Source organism: Chionomys nivalis, chromosome 19 (genome assembly GCF_950005125.1).
Source record: "Chionomys nivalis chromosome 19, mChiNiv1.1, whole genome shotgun sequence".
NCBI lineage: Eukaryota > Metazoa > Chordata > Mammalia > Rodentia > Cricetidae > Chionomys > Chionomys nivalis.
This window is the reverse complement of record NC_080104.1, coordinates 32,897,449-32,917,580: the sequence shown is the minus strand read 5'-3', so window position 1 is coordinate 32,917,580 and position 20,132 is coordinate 32,897,449. Positions and strand designations below refer to the sequence as shown.

Sequence of the window (20,132 nt, the reverse complement as noted above, 5' to 3'; positions counted from 1 at the left end):
AACTACACTCAGAGCCCCCAGCTCTGCTCACGATATGCACCTCATTGTTGAAAAATACATCTTGATATGCCAGGGAGCATCTTAGAATTTCCCATGTTACAAACTTTTCCTCTGACATCAAAGAATCTGACTGATTCTGCCTCTAGGTTTATGACTGACAAGTTTAAAACACAATGCTCAGAGGCTGGAAGTGGAGATCAGGAGTGTAGTTTACCTAGCAGGTGCAAGGTCCGGCGTGCCATCACAGTGATAGCTGATTGATTGATTGATTGATTGATTGATTGATTGATTGATGACAGATAAGTAATAGGTAGGCAAGTAGACAGATGATAGATAGGGTGTAGATCATAGATAGGTAGGCAGATAGATGTGGATGGATAGATAGATGATTGATAGGTGACAGATAAGTGATAGGTAGGTAAATAGATAGAGGATGGATGGATGGATAGATAGATAGATAGATAGATAGATAGATAGATAGATAGATAGATAGATAGATAGATAGATAGGCCAGCAGTTCTCAATCTGTGGGTCATGAACTCTTTGTGGGTCGAATGACCCCTTTCACAGGGGTCTCCTAAGACCATCGGGAAACAGTTGCTTACATTACAATTCATAACTCACAAGATTACAGTTAAGTAGCAACAAAAATAATTTTATGGTTGGAGGTCAACACCACATGAGGAACTGTATTAAAGGGCCGCAGCCCTGGGAAAGTTGAGAACCGCTGGGCTAGGCTAGTGTCTGGCCCCAGATGCAGTGGACACCACGGATTCAGAGAGAAGAGACCACACAGGGGAAAAAAAAAGAGTGACTCTGACTCTATAAATGTTTGCCCTGTGTCATTCACAGTCACAAATTAGAAATAGTCAGTCTGGAGTTCCCTCAGAAGACAACTTTTCTATTTACTGTATTAAATCCTAGCAGTACTTAAGTGAGCTTTTACCAGAAATCAACATTCTCTTGCAAAATCGTAACTTTTCTCCTGTTTGGAACCTAAGTCCTTACAGACTCAAAACTATAGGCCTCTTTGGGGGAGGGAGGGGAATCAACACAGCCCTTCTTGTTCTGTCTCAGAGCACGCTGCACCCTCCATATGAGCTCTGAAAACTCCAACCTCCCGTGATTTGCTCTGAGTTAGCAAAATTGCCTACAGGAGTGGTCTCTGAAGTCATCTGTGCCCAAACATTCCTAGCAGACCATGGCAGAAGAAATGGCAGAAGCAGGCTGAGGGTAGATGCAGTCAGGCTGCCAAGGCATACAGGGCATGCTGGGTGCATTTGAAAATGGTTTTCCCTGCTGCCAGTGAGCCATCCTCCCAATGATACTGCTATTGTCAGTAAGCACTTGCTTTCTCCATATAAATTGTATGCTAGTGCGGGGAGATGATCCTGGGTTCAAAAATTTTTTTCAAAGGTGACAAGTCAAAAAAAAAGTTTTAGTGTTCAGGGCCTCATAGTTATTACTTCCCAATTAACAGAATCTCAAACTTAATCTCACATTTTTATATATATATATATATATATATATATATATATATATATATATACATACATACACATACACAGTTCTAGGAGTAAGCTGGGAAGAAGCAGGGTTGTCCTATTGTTTTATTAAGTGGACTTGAAACTGCTTCCTGGATACCTAGTTGCCAGGGGCCAGCTGGGCATCCTCTGTACCAGCAGAGGGCTGCCCCAAATACCTGGGCTTCCTTTCACCGTTTGTTGTCAGACCATTCAATGTTAGAGAATGTCAAGATCAAAACAGCCGGGGCCCCTCTTAAGTGAGCTTTGTTGTAAAAGCTGTTTTGTTTGTCCCGGGTTTTGTTTTCAGGCCGAGCCTGCGCCGTCTAACAAGTGGCAGCTGGATAAATGGCTAAACAAAGTCAATCCTCACAAGCCGCCTATTCTGATCCAAAATGAAAGTCACGGCCCGGAAAGGAATCAATACTACCCGCCTGTGAAAGATGAAGGGCAGGACTGCGGGAAACTTCCTGAGATTTGCCAAGCCAGCCTGAGAGACAAGGACCTCAAGACTGCCTGCAAGGAGGAGCAGCGACCTAGGACGGCAAACAAGGCCCCTGGCAGCAAAAGTGTAAAGCAAAAGTCTCCGCCTGCCGCCGCAGTGGCTGTGACCACAGCTGCCCCGCCACCTGCAGTGCCCAGCGCACCCGCGGAGAGCGCGCCAGCACCCACCAGGAGGTCAGCGGGCAAGAAGCCCACCCGGCGCACAGAGAGAACCTCAGCTGGGGACAGTGCCAACTGCCACCGGCCAGAGGAGCCCGTGGCCTCAGACACACTGGGGGCAAGTGTGGTGGGACCCCCAGAGCCTCCCAAAACCAGGCCCTGTGGTAACAGCAGGACCAGCCACCGCAAGGACCTGCGCTCCTCCGTGACCTGTGAAAAAAGGCGCACGCGGGGGCTGAGCAGAATTGTCCCTAAATCCAAGGAGTTTATTGAGACAGAATCTTCCTCTTCCTCTTCCTCCTCGGACTCGGACCTAGAATCGGAACAAGAGGAGTATGTCCTGTCCAAGACTCAGACCAGCGCTGGGAACGAGCCTCGGCTAAAGGAAGCCACCAGCAGCAACTGCAGCACCTCCCGGGCCCCTGTGGGCTCCATCAACGCCAGGACCACCAGTGACATTGCCAAGGAGCTAGAGGAACAGTTCTACACGCTGGTCCCCTTTGGCCGGAATGAACTGCTTTCTCCTCTAAAGGACAGCGATGAGGTCAGGTCTCTCTGGGTCAAAATTGACCTGACCCTCCTGTCCCGGATCCCAGAACACCTGTCCCAGGAGCCTGGGATCTTGAGTGCTCCTGCAGCCAAGGACAATGACAGTGTGCCAGCCAGCCATGCATTAGACACACCTGCCGAAAAGACTTTGCCGAAATCCAAGAGGAAACGCAAGGTAGGCCTGGAGCTGGGAGGCTTTGGGAGGAACAGTCTGTCTCTCTTTGCACTTGAGGGCTAGGGATAGACCATAGATAAGCTGCTGGGCTGGGCGCAGGTGGCTGCCCTTGAATATCCTCCAACCATTGCATAAGTAATGGATATACATATATAGTGATCTAGGGAAGTACTGGCCCAGCCTGAGGAAATGGTTATATGGGCAGCATTTACTGCGTGTGCAGATACAGGCTGAACATGGAGCCCAGGGAGACTGAACACATGGTGAACCCCATTCTTTGCCGAGATGGACAGGATAATGTGGATAGTGGAATCACTCATCCACTAAAAGGCCTCTTAGAATGTAAGGCTGTTGGCCGAAGTGGAAGATGAATGCACTGTCCCTGAGGTCATCAGCCAGCGGAGCTTCAAGGCAGAGAAGGGCTGGGAATCAGACTCTGGGGAGGAAGGATGTTTGTAGGCACAATGGTCTTTGGGTCGAGTGACACTTGAGGAATGGATAGACTGGGCAAGTGAGGCTTGGATTAACCGGCAGCCTCCGGCAGTGACTCAAGGACACAGCCAGTTTTGAAGGTTTCCAAATTGGGAAATACTTCCTCCATCAAGCCAAGTTTGAGGACTTTTAACAACCCCTTCCATGGTTGCGTTTGGAGTGTTACAGAGATACCTCCACTGGTAAAGTACTTGCCGAGTCAACGGGAGGACCTGAGTTTGATCCCCAGAACTCCTGTAAGAAGCTGGGCAGGGAGGTGCATGCTTATAATCCCAGCATGGAGAGGTGAAGACAGGCAGACCCCTGGGACATTCTCCAGTGATCTAGTTCCCAGTGAAAGATCTTGTTTCCTAAAACAAGATGGATAGCAACGTGAAGTCAAACTCTGGCCTCCACAGGTACATGCGCGCTCACAGACACACACACACACACACACACACACACACACACACGCAAGCTAATTCAGACCACAAAGCAAAAGCAGTTAGCAGCAAACCAAAGGTTGCACTACTTGTGGATTGTTTGAAATGCCATTATTACCAACAGCAGTTACTACATGCAAATGTCCCTGTGAAGGATACTGTTGAATATTTAGGACTTGTCTAAGGTTATGTCAGTTGAAATGGACCCAGACAGTTGTTGGGCCCAGATTTCTATACTCAGTAATGCATCAGCCTGAGTTTTGTATAGCCGTCTTGCAGTTTCCAAAGGGCAATCTGTTCTGTCAACAACAAAAAGAGAGACTCTGCACACATGGGTTTTACAGCCTTTTCAATTCCTTGATTAATAGTGGTGGGTGGGGGCAAATTGACTCAGTCAGTATCAGCTCTTGGGCCATGCTGTTCAGATGGCCTGAGCAGTCCCAGACTCACCATGGAAGGAGAGAGCAAACTCCCAGACGTTGTTCTCTGACCACATGAGCACCAAGGCATGCACGTGCATATGTGTGTGCATGCACGCACACACACAGATGTGCACATACACACACATGTGCATGCACACACACATACTAAATGAGATAACGTGGAAGTAATGTTTATTAGGCAATTCTTTCCTGGCCAAGATGAAGATATTCCTCATTTTGGAAGGGTTTATGTCAAAGACATAGTCTCTTCCTGGTGACAGTCATCTTTATTACCAGCAAGGAAGTCTGTTATACAGGCACAGAATGTGTTTCTTCACAGAGTAGCGCTAAACAGCTCATTTCTACAAAGTAGAAATAAGGACCACCAAAAGGCAACTACTTCCCTTGTTCTTGATACATACACAAAGGCCTGTTTTCAATGTTTTATATTTGTGTGTATGTGTCTGGGTGTAGGTGTGTGCACACTCATACACTCATGGATATGCCACAGTGTGCATGTAGCAGTCAGAGGACACACCTGTGACTGTTCTATCCCTCCACCATATGCGAACTAGGAATTGAACTCAGGTAGGCAGGCTTGGCAGCAAGTGCCTTTGCCTTACAGAACCAATTGTACCAATTGCCTGTGTGCCAAGACCAGGGGAATTAGCTTCCCATTCAGTAGAGAAATTGTCATTCCCTATGCCTCCCATTCTCCATGGGAGGGTTGGAAGGAGCAAATGGCTGATCAGACTCCCTGCACAGACCGACAGAGCCGGCTCTCACCCCACTGAAGCCCTATACCTGAGATCTAAGGGCTTAAAGTTTGCTTTGGACCCTTCATGGGGCCACGATAACAACATGAGCTTCTAGGATCCCCCGTTGGCAGAGGCTTTGTGACACAGTCATAGCTAAGAATCAAGTTCCCTCTGTCTTTCATACTTGCTTTTTTCCTCCTGGAAAACACCCATACAGCTCCGAAGGTACCGCACTGGAGATGGCTCTCATTGTCTCCTCAGGAGGGGCCCTTTGGGCAGTGTATTTCCACTGTAGCTTAACACTGTAGAGTCAAACACTTTCGTGCAGCAAGAACCCAACCCAAGTCCTATTTTATCAAAAGGAACTTGAAGATGTTCGGGGTCAGAAAGCTAGAAGGAAAGTGCACCAGGCAGCAGCCTCTGCTTGCCGGTCACTAAAGGCATTTCTGTCAATGGGCTTTCTCACCATTGAGGCTTCCATGAGCTTAGACGAAACACATTTTGTATGCTTTATTATGCTACCAAGAATGCAGGAATGAGTGATAGAGATGCCACGGTGTAATCCAGACCAGAGCTGCTTTGCAGACCTACACTCTTAGTGGCTTTCGTCATCCAAGTTCTGGTCACGACATGATGTCGTTCCCTTTACCAAGCCACCCATACTAAGCCCAGCACATGTGAGTGCCATGAAACCTATGCCAGGGCCTTTGCTCTTGCCTCATTCTCTAGAGAAGGTGGGTGGGGACACCTCCCAAGAGGCCTTGCTGTGTGACAGACAGTGCCCCACAGCTCACTGGTGGCCCTCAGAGTCTCAAGTTGATTGGCTTCTGCTTCTTACCGCCCAGTGTGACAACGAAGATGACTACAGGGAGATAAAGAAGGCCCCAGGAGAGAAAGAGAGTGCTTCACGCCTGGCTGCCTCTGCTAATAATGCCTTGTCTGGGAGCCACTGCAACCTGAACATCAACAGGTAAGCCTTGCCCCCCACCCCCCCCCGCCACCCTCTGAAGGTAGCAGTGAGCTGGAGGGGGCAGCCTGCCCCCCCAAGGTAGAGATGAGCTGGACAGGGGACACCAGATCTGAAAGCCACTGTGTTGAGGAAATAGAAGATCCTTTTGGTTATTCTAACCTGAGTCTGCCGGCTTGCTTCCCTCAAGTCAACCAAAGTCAACCTGTATAACCAGAGACCAATGACCAGTTATACACAGCTCTGAGCTCTGTGTTCCCCAATGATCTCTCGACCCAAAACTTGATAACCAAACCTTACAAGCTACTATTTTAATAGTAACTGCCAAGGATATAAGACCATAAGAACCTAAAATTACGCTTAAGCTTTTGGGTGTAGACAGGTTGTAGGCTTAAAAAGGATCTGTGCCTCCAAGGTCAAACTGCTACCCAGTGACTCCTCTAAAGGAGCAGAGCAGGCCACCACACACCACCTCCCTCTATGATAAATGGTCCTCCAGCCAGGCAAGGTCCCGGGCATTCATTAAAGCAAGTCGCTTAGCATCAGTCCTAGAGGCTTTTCCATTTAGAAGCACCTCAGCACAGACCCTGCTTTTCCTCTGCTGAGACACTTCTCACTCTCCCTGACTATACACAGAGGGTTTTTAAGGGGAGATTAATGGTTCTGCACAGCACATAAAAATGTAAACTGAAAGGTTGGGGGAAGATGTAGAGCAGTGCTGAAAGGCAAAGAGGCGGCTGGAGACCAGAGGCACACAGGCCCATGCGCAGTGGGGATCACCTTGAGGACGCTCCCGAAACCCTGCACAGGAGGGAGCAGACTCAGGGCTTCCACGGTCTTCTGTGCATTCCCACAGACTAGGGAAACAGGCATGAAGGGACCCTGCCCCAAAATATTTTTTGTGCATTCGTCAGAGCATTAAATGACCTTCCTATCTAGTAAGAGCCATAACTGCTGCACAGCAATGAACACAAATGATACTGCAAGGTGTCGGAAACAACTGGAGTATAGCAAGAAAAGACCCATGGTCTCTGCTGAGACACGAGCGTGGCTATTGCTAAAGATGATCCAGCTTAACCTTGCGTCTAACTAGAGGAAATGTTCTAGTGAGAGAGGAGGATGGAACGTTTGCCGTCCAGATTCATGGACCTCAAAAATCTTGCTCTCATGACTGTCTAGCAGAGCCTCCGAGATCTGATTTTTTTTTTTTTTTGACACTAAGTAGTGACACAGCATGAATGAAAATGTACAGAGTTCTTTCTGGAAAGGGTGGTCTGTGAACCTCTGCAGTTGTGATTCTACTGCCTGTTTGACCACCGCAGAAGAACACAGAGCCAATCGCCCAGATGGAGGCTCTCCATAGGATGCTTCTTTGGCCCACTTGAATATGTAAACTTGCAACAATGAAGAGGGACCAGTCATATATACCCATGATTATATTTAATGTCACAGTTTGTTTTTCATTACACGTAAAGAATGTAAAATAATAGATACTTAGAAGCAGGTCTTTTTTCACTCAGATGTCAAGAAATGATGGCTTCTAGGCTTTTCACATCCATCCTTCCCTTCAGTAGACACGACTTTGGGTTCATCCAGAACAGCTGCCTATAACATGTTACTCAGTACTTTTGGAACTAGAAATTGACAGCTGCCTATAACATGTTACTCAGTACTTTTGGAACTAGAAATTGTCTCCACGTGTATCTAATTGCGTGATGTTTAAAAAAAAAAAAACTTAGCTGTTTGTTTTAGAGGCTAGTACTTGAGGTTCCCACTGTGACTACCAACTAAGGAAATTGCTTTTTGAAGTGACTTTAATGGCTTGTTTGCTCTGATAACCAACACATACAGTTAACCTGTCATAACCCCAAGAGTCACAACTAAATTTTCGTTGGTTGTACCTTTTTGTTGTAGTAGTTGTTGTTGTTTGTAAACTGTATTATTTGATTCTACGTGTTTCTTTAATTAGCAGTGACTGACTCTATTTCAGGATAACATCTCCTTCACAAACGATCCTTTTTCCTAATGCAGAACATATAGATCCCTAGCAATAAGCATCATCATCACTGTTAAGACTTTAATATAAGTGAATCTGCCTTCTCTAATGGTTGATGTTGGAGAAATTCTGTTTTAGAATAGACAGTAGTCTTTAAGGTAAATGTAAGAGCTAAGGGTCAAAAACTGTGGTTTCAGGTACCAGTTGCTTTGTTCTGTGTTTATTTTGATCAGTCTCTGGTGAATTCAGAAACTCAGCTGTTAGAAAGGTAGCTTCAGGTCTTGGAAAACTCCGCCATTCTGTGATTATATCCTACAAGCTCAGATGCTGGCCAGTGCCCTCTAAGAAACTAAGGGTTTAGTTATTGTTGTTGACTGCTGATTGACTTTCCCAAGCTGCTCACCATTGTGAGGAAAAGCTTGTTTGTTCAGTGTTTGTAGGTACCTGGATGAAGAACTCAAAAGTGTGGACGTGTTATTCTTCTTAGTCTTACACTGGCAGGAACTCAAGATTGCTGTGTGTCCTAATAGAGGAAAGAAACCGTGCATGAGATTTGTTTATTGTGTTCTGTGGTCCTCCTGCCATAAAGTGACTTCTACCATAATAATTCCCAAAAAGCTTCTTACTGCCACCATATTTTAAATGGGGGTTGGGTTCCACAAGAAGCATGGGCCCTTTTTCCTGTGCAGACTGCGAGACTCTGTTGCTGTTTCTCTTTTCAGCTTGGCAATACCAATAAACAAAAATGAAAAAATGCTCCGGTCACCCACTTCGCCACTCTCTGACGCCTGTAAACACAAATACTCCAGTGAGGACCTGACTTCTTCCAGCCGCCCTCACGGCAATGGGGTGTTGACTTCTGCCTCTTCCAACAAAAAGCCTAAGGCTGACAGCCAGCTGCAGTCACACGCCGGAGACCTCACGGTTTGTTGATGCCCTTCTTTTCTAAGTAAACTCGAGTGAAATTCTGAGTCAGCCCACAGCTGTCCTACACTCATGCTGGAGGCCCCATGAAGGCGACTTTCAGGGAGATCTGGCAGAGGAGAAGTACTCCTCCTCTCTCCCCACAGAATACGAAGGAAGAAGCCTGCCCAGTGGAAACTCAAAGCCCCTTCTGTTTATAAAACCTCTAGAAACTATTTCAGACTCCAGAATAACACCGTCCCCAGACAAAGAAAATTGGGAGGTTTTTTTCCTTTAACTTTTGCTTCATTTTATTTTTTATAAAAAGAAAACAAACTATCTTTTTTCATTTTACATACCAATCTCAGTTCCCACTCCTCTCTTCCCATTCCCTCCACCTTCCCCCCATCCCATCCCCTAGCCACTCAAAAATTGGGAGTTTTAAACCAGCCAGTTTCTGTGCTGGGAAAATGTCCTACCCACACATGACACACGTATATTTGGGGCTGAACCCGTACCAACATTACAGGGCTCTCAGCCTGCTCTTGTCTATCAGTGAGATGGCCAAAGCAGGAGGTTTCTAACACCGCCCTTCACCATCCATTCTAGGATGGTCTAACCTTCCCCTGGGTGAGAGAGTAGAGGTATTTTAGCTTCAGTGTGATCTTGGGCCAGTTGCTTAATCTCTCTGAGCTGTTTCTTTACCCAGGGCCCTCTAGATATCACTGACAGTCCATTTAGTTCCTCCACGTGGCCTCTAAGAGCAGCGTCTGCCCAGGTTAATCTGTAAGTCCAGATGTTCTGTCTGAGTTCACCCTGTGCCTGTCAAAGCCAGCAGGGCTCTGTGAAGCTAGAGAGAGAAAGCTTAAGAATAGGGCTATGCTTCAGGCTGTGGTGGCGCACACCTTTTATCCCAGCAGTTAAGGCAGAAGCAGGCAGATCTCTGAGTTCTGAGTTTGAGGCCAGCCTGGTCTATAGAGCTAATTCCAGGACAGCCAAAGCTACAGAGAGAAACTCTATCCTGGAAAAAATAAATGGTCTATGCAAAGAAAGATCTTAGGCAGGGACCAGTACTTAATTTAACATTTTCCCCATGGATTTAAGATGCAAAAGAGTTGGCAGAAGGTTCTATGGGAGCCTGAGTCTTAGCATATCTTCAAACGGTGCCTTTCTGTGCACCCACATTTAGAAGCAATTATCTTTAATCTTAGGCAGGAAGAATTCAGAGAGACTCTCCTAGAGAAACACGGGATGAAAAGCTATCTGTTCAGGTTTTAAAACAAAGCAGAGGTTTCCTTCACGTTCATATCCATGTATCGTGGTCATCTGGGGTATGCTGAGAGGTTTAGCCATTGGCTTATTTCAGTTACTCATCCACCAAGTGGTGCTTTCTGAGCAGGTCCTTGTCCTGGGCCAGGCGCCTTGCTATGCTGCTATGGTGATCACTAAGCAGATTCACCTCTGCATCACCATGAAGCCGTGAACCCAAGCCCTCACTCCACACACCGTTGCTATTAGCACCCGAGAAAGTTGCCTAACCTGCCCAGTATTGATTTCCCCATCCGTAAAAGAAGCATGCGACCCCCCTTTTGGTGCTGCTGTGAGAACAGCATTTGACAACAGGTGCAGAAGTCCTCGGTTTAAGACACGTACAGGCTGGACACCCCTAATCCAAAGGGCTCCAAAATCTGAAACTTGTTGAACACCAACATAATTCCACAAATTCTACACCTGATCTCTATGGTAGGTCAGAGTCAAAAAGAATCACAAAACTGGTTTAAAGCATACTTCAGATAATTGCTTTAACGTATATATAACTGCTGTCCGTATAAGGGGAAACACAGATGAGTTTCATACTTAGACCTGGGTTCCATCCCCTAAATATTCAACCACTTGTGGTTCCCAGTATTTTGATTAAAGAATACACAGCCTGTATTACCTTTTCTTGATTGAAACAAAATCACCATCATTTCTAATAGTCAACAAGCAGTATTCTGTAGGTGAAAAGATGTGCTGTCTGATGGCTCTTTCAGCCAGGTGGCCAGTGTCTCAGTGACTTCTCTGTTATTTGTTGTTTAGAAAGCAGCTCACAACAGTTCCGAAAATGGCATCCTCCATACCAAGTCACGGCCGCAGACTGAGCCATGGTCTCCAGGTTCCAATGGCCACAGGGACTGCAAGAGGCAGAAGCTGATCTTCGATGACATGTAAGTTTGGACCTTCTTAGTACGGCGAGGAAAGAAAGTAGAAAGAAAGGTCATTACCTCTTATTTACGATGTGGCTGTTTGCCCTTGTGTGATATGGTAATTTAAATGTCCCTCTCAAACAAAGCGCTAACTTAATACGCACCCCTGAATAAGCAGGTTCCCCAGGGCTTATGGAATTGATACCCAAAACCTCAAAAAAAAAAAAAAAAAAAAAAAAAACTGAGGCAAACTGCCCTAACGGGTCTTTTTTTTTTTTTAATTTATGTGTATATTTGTCTGGGTATGTGTTACATGAGCATGGGCGCTCATGGATCCCCTAGAGCCACAGGCAATTAGCTGCCCAGTGTGGATACCCAAACTCCAGTTCTCTGCAAGAGCAGAGCTGCTAAGTTGTCTCTCCAGCCCCTCCAGCGAGTCTTATTTCTAAGGGTATATATTATAGGATGTTGGTGACTTTGTACGATCAGGAAAAAAAAAAGTCCTTTTGGTTTTATAAACTGTAATAGCAAAAGAATAATAGTGGTTTACTCCTGAAGGCTGTTTTCTCCCAGGATGTAGGCTCTTTGTTAAGAGTGTAAACAGACCTTATGTGGGAAAAGCAGCCTTGTCCACTTCTCCTGCTAACAACTGAATGCATCTTCCGTACCCGCCGTCATTTTAAAGGGATAAAGGAGGGGATGGTGGCTAAGAATGTCCAGCCATGCTCTTAGGAGGCTGAAAAATCCCAGTCAGAAAGGCTGAGATGATGCTGACGATCGTTTGGCCCCCAAGGAGAGAACAGGTCAAGGAACACCTAGAAGGAGGAGATAGAGTTTCACGAGCTCAGCCTGAATCCTGCGTTCAGTTATTAGCTGACCCACAAGCATGTTGCATGTCTATGTGAGGCAGGATAACTGAAGTCTTCCGGGAACCTCGTGCAGGAGATTCCTGCCCTGCCGTTGACTTCCATTCCAACTGCAGAGACAGACTACAAGCCCTAAGCCCCCTGGAAGTCAAAATACAAACTGATCTCAACAGCTCTCAGCCCTCCTAAGAAGAAAAAAATAGTATCAGTGACTACTATTGTGCTTCCCTCCTTGGGGGTATCACATAAGACGCCATCAGGCTCCCCTGCCCACTCTTTGACAGCCCTAATATAAATATGGGGTATTTTCTTCTCTGTCAGCTTCCCATATTGAGTCTTTTAAATATTAATATTACTTTATACATCAACCAGGGCACAAGGTTTGGAGGCTGAAAGTCAGATGCACATCTTTGTTTCATTTAAGAAGCACATGCCAAGTTATCTGAATTTGGGGAATTACATGGACATCCACAAGGCCCAGGTCTCTTCCTGCGGTTCCTGCAGCTACGTGCCAACTCTGTGCATACAATCCTCCCCTCCCTTAACAGCTCCTCCACATACCTCCCTTCACTTCCTTTTTGCTGAGCAGAATGGCGGGTGCTCGTTTTCCCTCGGGTCAGGTTAGGATTTTGTGCTGGTGATTGGCCCCGTGAAAGTTAGCCATTTTTGAAAACAGAGGCAGTTAAAGTGATATTTAAGGTCACTGTGGAACTTGTGTTTGGTTGTCATCGCTGATAATAGACGAATTAGACAAAGGGATACTCAAAGCACCAAACATCTCTAGGCTATGGTTTAGGGAGAGTGATAATGATAAGAAAGAAAGAAGAATTTATGAGAGAATTAATTCAGTGACTTCTTCAATGTTCAAAACTGAAGACTAAGTCAGAAAGAGCAGCAACCCAATTCTTATAGCCAATCTGAAGTTTCTTGAATTTTTTTTATTAGGGGGAAATGTTTCTCAATATGTTCCCTGCCTATACCGATGGAGAGGCTCTGCCTGTAGGCAAGATGTGTAATTCTGGTTGCTGACTCTGCTAGCACTGCCTTCTATTAGGGATATGGTACAATGAAATAGAAAAACACTCTTAAATACCCATTACATGGAGAGCTGTGGCCACTTGCCCCAAATGATTTGAAATCTCTAGTAGTAAAATAAACATGCAATTTAAACAGCCACTAGTCTAGAAAAAGCTATGTGAAGATTTTTGTTTGGTTGGTTTGTTTAGTTTTTTGGGTTTTTTGTTGTTGTTGTTGTTGTTGTTGTTGTTGTTGTTTTAAGACAGGGTCTTTCTGTGTAACTGTCCTGGCTGTCCTGGAACTCACTTCGTAGACCAGACTGATCTCGAACTCACAGAGATCCTCCTGCCTCTGCCTCCTCAGTGCTGGGTTTAAAGGCATGCACCCAGCTTGGGACAATCCTTAAAACCCAAAAGGCAAAGAACCAACATTGTCTCTCCCTTTAAACTGTGAAAATAGCTATCCTTCAAGAGATCAGAGTCACTGACATACACAAAATGTCATGCATGTCTAGCTGCTGTATTAAGTGCCTACTGAGTATCAGGTACAAGCAACAGCTAGGATATGATGGATTCATTCACCATAATCCTACAGTCAGGAGATAAAAGCACATGGATGGGACCACTCCTGTGACCACTAGCGCCACATCTCCTCCTTTCCCCACTTTTTCTCATCACCCTTCTATTCCTCTTCCTCCTTCCTGTCCTCTTTCTCCTACCCTACTTTTCTCCCTTCCCTTCTGTCATAGTTTGCTCCAACTTGACACACCTGGGAGAGGAAACCTCAGTTAAGCAATTGTCTCCAAGAGAATGGTGGTCTCTGTGGGTGTGTCTTGAATGCCAATTGATGTAGAAGCCCAGCCCACTGTGGGCGGTACCATCCCTAGGCAGACAACAACAATGAGCCTCTTCCCCACGTGGTTCTTTCTGTCTCTTCCTTCCCTCCTCACTTTCTTTCACTCTGCTTTCACCCTGACAACGTCTGCCCTGACAGCCTCCTTGATCAAGAAAGTCCTCAGCTCCTGTCACTTTCCTTGGCTTATATTCACTGAGGGTGTCAACAAGCACAGAGACGAACAAGGAAGCTGCCAGGAGAACAAGGGAAAGGGCCAGATCATTAGGACCAGAGCAACTGAGAAGCTGGTGGAGAGCCAGTTAGAGTCATCCAGAGAGGACCAGATGCCAGGCTGTCATTTAGTTCTTAAAGCTGCGTCATGTAGCTTGAAAGAAAGAAGGAAGGAAGGAAGGAAGGAAGGAAGGAAGGAAGGAAGGAAGGAAGGAAGGAAGGAAGGAAGGAAGGAAGGAAGGAAGAAGAAAGGAAAGAGAAAAAGAATGAAAGAAAGAAGCTCATCCTTTTGTATTATAAATACTTGTTAATGGTTAAATAAACATGCAATTCCGACAACAACTGAATACGCCAGGCTGTCGAGAATGAGCACTGAATAAACACGGCTGAATTATAAATACCCTTCCCAGAGGGAAGCCCTAGAATTTTTTCTATCTTTTCTCTTTTTCCATGAACCTGCATGAAAGTCCATTTAAATCCCTGTTCTTACACATCTCTTTCCTGTGTTTCTTACCAATTAAGCCCCAGTTAGTGCTTTGGGGATGCAAATGAACCGAAGGGGCTAGCCCTCACTTCAGAACTGGAATCAAGGCCGGCTTGTTCTTGGTAAGGACGAGTGCAGACCAGCGGCTGTGCCGATCCTCCTCCCCTGGCATTCAGCAGAAGCAGGAAAAGCGTGACAGCTACTACTCCACAGCCTCCCTGGGAAGGTGGCACAGGCGTGATTGACAGACTCTTCCTTTAAAAGACAAAATCTGTGAGAATTTATGTCAAGGAGTGACGACACTGGCCTCACCTCGCAGCTCAGATACGGGTCTTATTAGTGCCGAGCTCTGAGCTATATATTATCTGGTGTCATAATTAGTGGCGAGGGAGCTTTGGCCAAGGAAAATTGAGAGGGATCTGGGATGGGAAGCCTCCGTCCAGGAGTCCCAAATTCACGGAGCTAAGTGGTGAAAGACTTGGCGGCGTGAAATAAAGCCCGGCTCCCGCCAGCCATATTGCTGCGTTGGAAGCCAGCGGGGCTGGAGTCCAGCACTTCCTGCTGCTTGCTGAAGGATGTGCTGTCCCCTGCCCATATTTCACATACAAGAGGCAGTCACGACCAGAGCGCTCAGCCAATCCACCAAATGTCCCATCTGTCCCCACGACACCAATAATAGGAGCAGAGCTACCTAACTAACCCTCCGGACACTGAGTGAAGACTCCCTGGGACACACAGTGCTGAAGACAGAGAGCTTGTAAAATGTGAGTGGGAGGAGGGGTGGGCACTTGACATTTGTAATGCAATTATGTGCAGCAGTCTCCTTGCTAAAAGGATTTTAATTTTATAGAGGACGGGAAGATTCCCGTATATGAGAGGTTGAATCTCCGGCATTATGATTTAATCAAAGGAAGCCAACCAGAATTTTTGCATAGGCCGTGTGAGAGCCAGGCAGGGCACTCTGGGGACCTTTCCATGGCACTGCTGTCCTAGGGGAGACCCTTTCCTCATTGCTGCAAAGGAATTGTTTCCATTGTGAATTCCATGTCTCGGGCTGGGCCCTTAAATTTTGACCAATGGGAAAACAAAAAGAGAAACTCTGGGTGGGAGGAAAGGGACATCTCTCTCTTGTTGAAATCTGCAGGCTTTGCTATAATCGATCGTTTTAAATGTCCAACCCAGAGAGGAAGAACACTGAGGCTGATGATTCTCCATGTCAATAAAAGTTTCTTAAGTGATTAAAAGCTTGCCTCCCTTAGCCATCACAACTTGAAAAGGGTACTGTAAGTCCTGTGGGGAGCATGAGGAAGGCACTCCCCTCCTGAGAAGCCAGGTTCCAGGCACTCAGAGTTCCAGTCCATGTCAGGGTTGTAGGGATGAAAGCTGCGTCCGAATCCTTGTTGCTTACACACCGTCTACCTGCATCCGCAGGGGTGTGTGCAGACAGCCAACATTAGCCCCTGGGAGTCCCCCGGCCTCAAACACTGCCGCCAACAGTGACTGCTGGAGGGGAACAGGTGGCAGAACACTTGCCCAGCGTGCATGAAGCCCTGGGTGTGCCCCCCAGTTCTGCAAGCTAGCACTACCAAGCAGCTGTGTGGGAAAAAGAACTATTTAACCCCTTCCATGGCCAGTCTCCTTCTGGAACAAGCACTTCAGGGCTGAGGGCACCATAACACCCTGAGGGCACAGCAGCTGGCTTTGGGGGTATCAGATGAAAATGCATTGGCTGTCATTGTTGCCGCTCCTCTGTCTGATGTGGATTTCAGTTTCTCCAAGCAAACCTTGTCCCGATCGCTCCACACCCAGGAACCTGTTTGTTCAAACACAGTGAGCTCTCATCCCTGCCAGTTTGCACAAAACAGACTTGCTCTGTGGAAGGACGGCCTTTGAAAGAGGTAGGAATTACAGAAAGCAGTGTGCCAGCCTCTCCGTGGGAGACCATTCATCTTTCTCTCCCCCTCAGCCACGAAGGAGAACAAAAAGCAAAGGCTGCCTCTAAAGCTCCTGTACTAGGAGATATGTCAGGTCCCTCGCACCCTGCAGCGGCTCAGAGCCAAGGCCGTGTTTGTAGGTGGCGACGGGGGAAGAAAAGGAGGAAAGAAAACGTACCGTTCGGATCAAGTACACCGATGGCTTTCGTTACAGAGACCTCTCAGAACAAAGATGCACATGGCTGTCAGCCAGTTCTGGTTTCTGTGGGCCACTGGATGCACTTCCGTTTGCAACGTTTAATTGCACTTTTATTCGCGTGTTCATGGCCATCATGAAGTACTATGAAGAATAATGTGAGTGATAATATTACAGAACTTTAAAAACTCTACATTTCCCACGTAAAGGCAGATTCAATGGAAAAATCTATTTTATACCGAGATGATTAGGTTTTATTTCAGAACCTTTGATATATTAGATTCTGTACCTGTGACAGCAGTGAGGGCAATTTCATTTTTCCTTCTGACTTGTATATGGCTGTAGAAAGCAATGCCTTCAGGTTAGTGTGCATCCACAGCCACCCTGGACAGTCTGAGTGAGTGACATCCCAGTGGTCCCGATGACTTTATAATGGCCTGATTTAAGAGCCTAGCAGTAGAAATCACCTGAGAGGAGAAAATGGGCCAATCTTCAGGCAATTTTCAGTACTTAGTACAGTGAGCCTTCCATTATATGCAAACGGGGTTCTAACGAGCGTGTTTGTAAATGGTCCATAGATGGCACTGGGTTGTCTTTTAGCGTGGCAGGTTACAGTTGTAGCTGCCAGGATCCGGTCAGCAAATGGGATGAGTTACTTCCCTCCAGGCACCACTGTGTGTCTGTGACTCAGCCTCCGTCTCAGGCTTGAAAAGCGCATTCCTGTGCTGCAGGTAAAAACATTGATTGAAGAACCCACATTAATGGCTATCAGCTACTGCCATCTCGAAGAGTAAATTAGAAAGCCTGTGAAGTCTAAGATGCCGTAGCTTATGACCAAAAGAGGTTCTTTCCCCATGAGAATAATATGCATGTAATATGATTTTAGTGGTGAGGTCTACAAAACAGGACACACAGAAAATGACCAAACCTGGATACTAGAGTGTAGAGCAGATAATGATGGGAAGAATTTCAAGTTGCCATGGAGACACTCTTCGGCTCATTGGCCATGATGCTGCACCCTCTCAGAAGGCACTACTCTCCCCTAGGCTCGGGAGAAATCCAGTACGATTCAAGGATTACTGTAGGCTGGGGAAGAACGCAAAGGTCACCAGCATGATTCCTGCTGAAATGCACCAGGGACTGAGCTGCCCGCATGCCATAACTGTAGCCCTGTGAACATGGAAGGTAATTAATTACCCACGACGTATAGTATAGCCAAGTTCTCTGTGATGTGGGAAAGACCGTGAGAAGCATGGGTGACGCTCCTAGGAATTGTTCATGGCAATGGTCAGACTTAGTTCCTGGTAAGATTTGGTGAACACTCAGTGATCGAGCAGAGAGCAGAATATTCCAGGCAGGAGAAAGGAAGAGCAGAGCTTCCAAACAGGAGTGGCATGCCATCAAAATTGATGGAACCGTCCCAGATTTTACCCAGCGTCCCTAGTGAATACCTAACCTGAGCTAAGATTTGACCTCTGAAGCCCGAAGATTGATTTGGGAACTGGAGACACAGCAGAAACAGTGTTTGAGAAACGCTGGCCGAGGAGTTGAACCCTAGACCCCAGAACCAGAGTCGATAAAAGCCAACTTGGGAGGTATGTCTTTAAGAGAAGAAGAACGCTTAACAGGAAGCCCGAACACATCTGGAAGAGAGAGACGGTAAAAACTAATCTCTCCCCAGCTGTAGGCCCTGGGATCTAAGGCTCAGCAGTCAGTCTAGGCTTGGACTAGAGGTGAGCTCTGATCGTCTGTGCTGGGATGGGAAGCCAAAGAGCAAACACAGCAGCACGCCTGTTCCTGCTGAAGCTGTGACAGCAGATGCATGTCATGACTCAACAGGAGATCGTGGCTTTTTGGATGTCATGAGTCCAAACCTGCAGGATCACAACACGTCTAGAATTGATCCCTAACCCATGGACTTCTGATTGTCACCACTGGCTTGTCACTTTGAACCATTACACTCACGTCACTTCAGGATGTTGGTAATGAAGGAGGTTGTACTTACGTGGGGCAGAGTATACATGGAAACGGCATACTTTCTGCTCAGTCTTTCTGTGAATCTAAAAATGCTCTAGGAAGTCTGTTTGAAAGCGAAAGCAAGCAAGTAGTAACGGTGAAAATTGCCAAAAATTTGCATCAGTCGGTATGTATCCAAAGACTGTCAAATCCAAAGAATGGCATTTGAAACGCCATTCAAGTGGAGTTGTGGGTCCCTCAGCGATGCGCTAGAAAAGCAAAGGTGGAGGCAGCAAGCCCGTTTTACTGAGGAAGCCTCCAGCCACACCAGAGACCCATCAAGGGGAATGGAAAGCTTTGGACCTGCATGGGAACGAGAATGGTGAGGGAGCAATTGCCCACAGACAGACAGTCACGTTCGGGAGACCATGCGGTGGTGTTGTCGTTTCTCTGTGGTAACAAACCCACACGTCAGTCCCAATAGACTGCCACAGCTCTGTCAGTATTTGTAGAGAAAAAGAGGCTGGACATGAGGTCCTTTTGTTGTTGTTTTGTTGTTGTTGTTGTTGTTGTTCCCATGGTTTTTGACCCAAAACTAATTATTAGCTTTGGTCCTGATTTTGTTTCTCACTTTGACGAATAAAATGTCATGTTTTGGTCAACCCATGTTTCTTGTCATAGCACATTACTGTTTCTCTAGGTATTCTGATCTCTTTGAATAAAGGAATGTTCTGATTACCTGGTATTCCAGTGAGGTAAATGACCCATTAGAATCTAAAACAAGACAGTTTAAAATAAGCATATCGTAATAGGTTAAACAGTCCATGACTAATCTCTCTGGTGACATCCTATCCCCTGGCTGCTATGTACTGTTTATGAGTAGGTCAAGTTTATTGATCACCTAACACACGGAATACAAAGAAGTTTATGCTGATGGCATCTAAAGGATGTAAAAGGTTTTTTTTTTTTTTTAATTAATCTATTAGACTAAACATTTTAAAGGCACCGACCGATGATGGGTGGCTTAGTGTGACTTAGGGTTGTTGTGCACATTCGGATCAGTCTCAGGACAAATTACCCTCATCTCCCAGAAGGATCGGCACTGGCCAGGGTTATTGCTTTAATAATACACACGTCTAATGCTCCTGTTTACCAGCTAGCTAATCAGCACCCTAGAGGATACATGCCATGTTTGCATTGTTACAAGGTAGACATCATTTTACAATTAACTTCATTACAACTGAAACATAATCATACTCCATCACAGTTCTTGGGTTTTCACTGTGAGGCTTTAAGACAATTAACTGTATGTGCACACAACTCCAGGAACTATTTACGCGTATAAACGACACACACATAAGAACAGATAAATACTGTCACTCATACATTTCCGTGAGATGATTACCAGATATAGTTGCAGTTCTTAAGTTGAAGGGGAAAGGTTTTCTGTAGAGACTATGCAAAATAAGAGTTTTTCACTTTTTTCTTATCCATACAGTAAAAAAAAAAAAAATCTTATTCACAAATTAGGCACTAAGGGACCGCGTTAAAGCAACTA

The 20,132-nt window shown here is 46.0% G+C and overlaps 1 protein-coding gene across 3 annotated transcripts in view; it reads left to right on the top strand.

Annotated features, from left to right (window-relative positions):
- Positions 1-20,132, top strand: part of Aff3 (ALF transcription elongation factor 3) — a 462,391-nt gene that overhangs the window by 424,873 nt on the left and 17,386 nt on the right. For all 3 annotated transcript variants that reach the window (XM_057751149.1, XM_057751148.1, XM_057751147.1), the window contains 4 exons: positions 1,834-2,910; positions 5,850-5,974; positions 8,690-8,891; positions 10,950-11,077. In XM_057751149.1, coding sequence (XP_057607132.1) covers positions 1,834-2,910; positions 5,850-5,974; positions 8,690-8,891; positions 10,950-11,077 — 1,532 coding nt within the window. The remainder of the gene's footprint in view (positions 1-1,833; positions 2,911-5,849; positions 5,975-8,689; positions 8,892-10,949; positions 11,078-20,132) is intronic.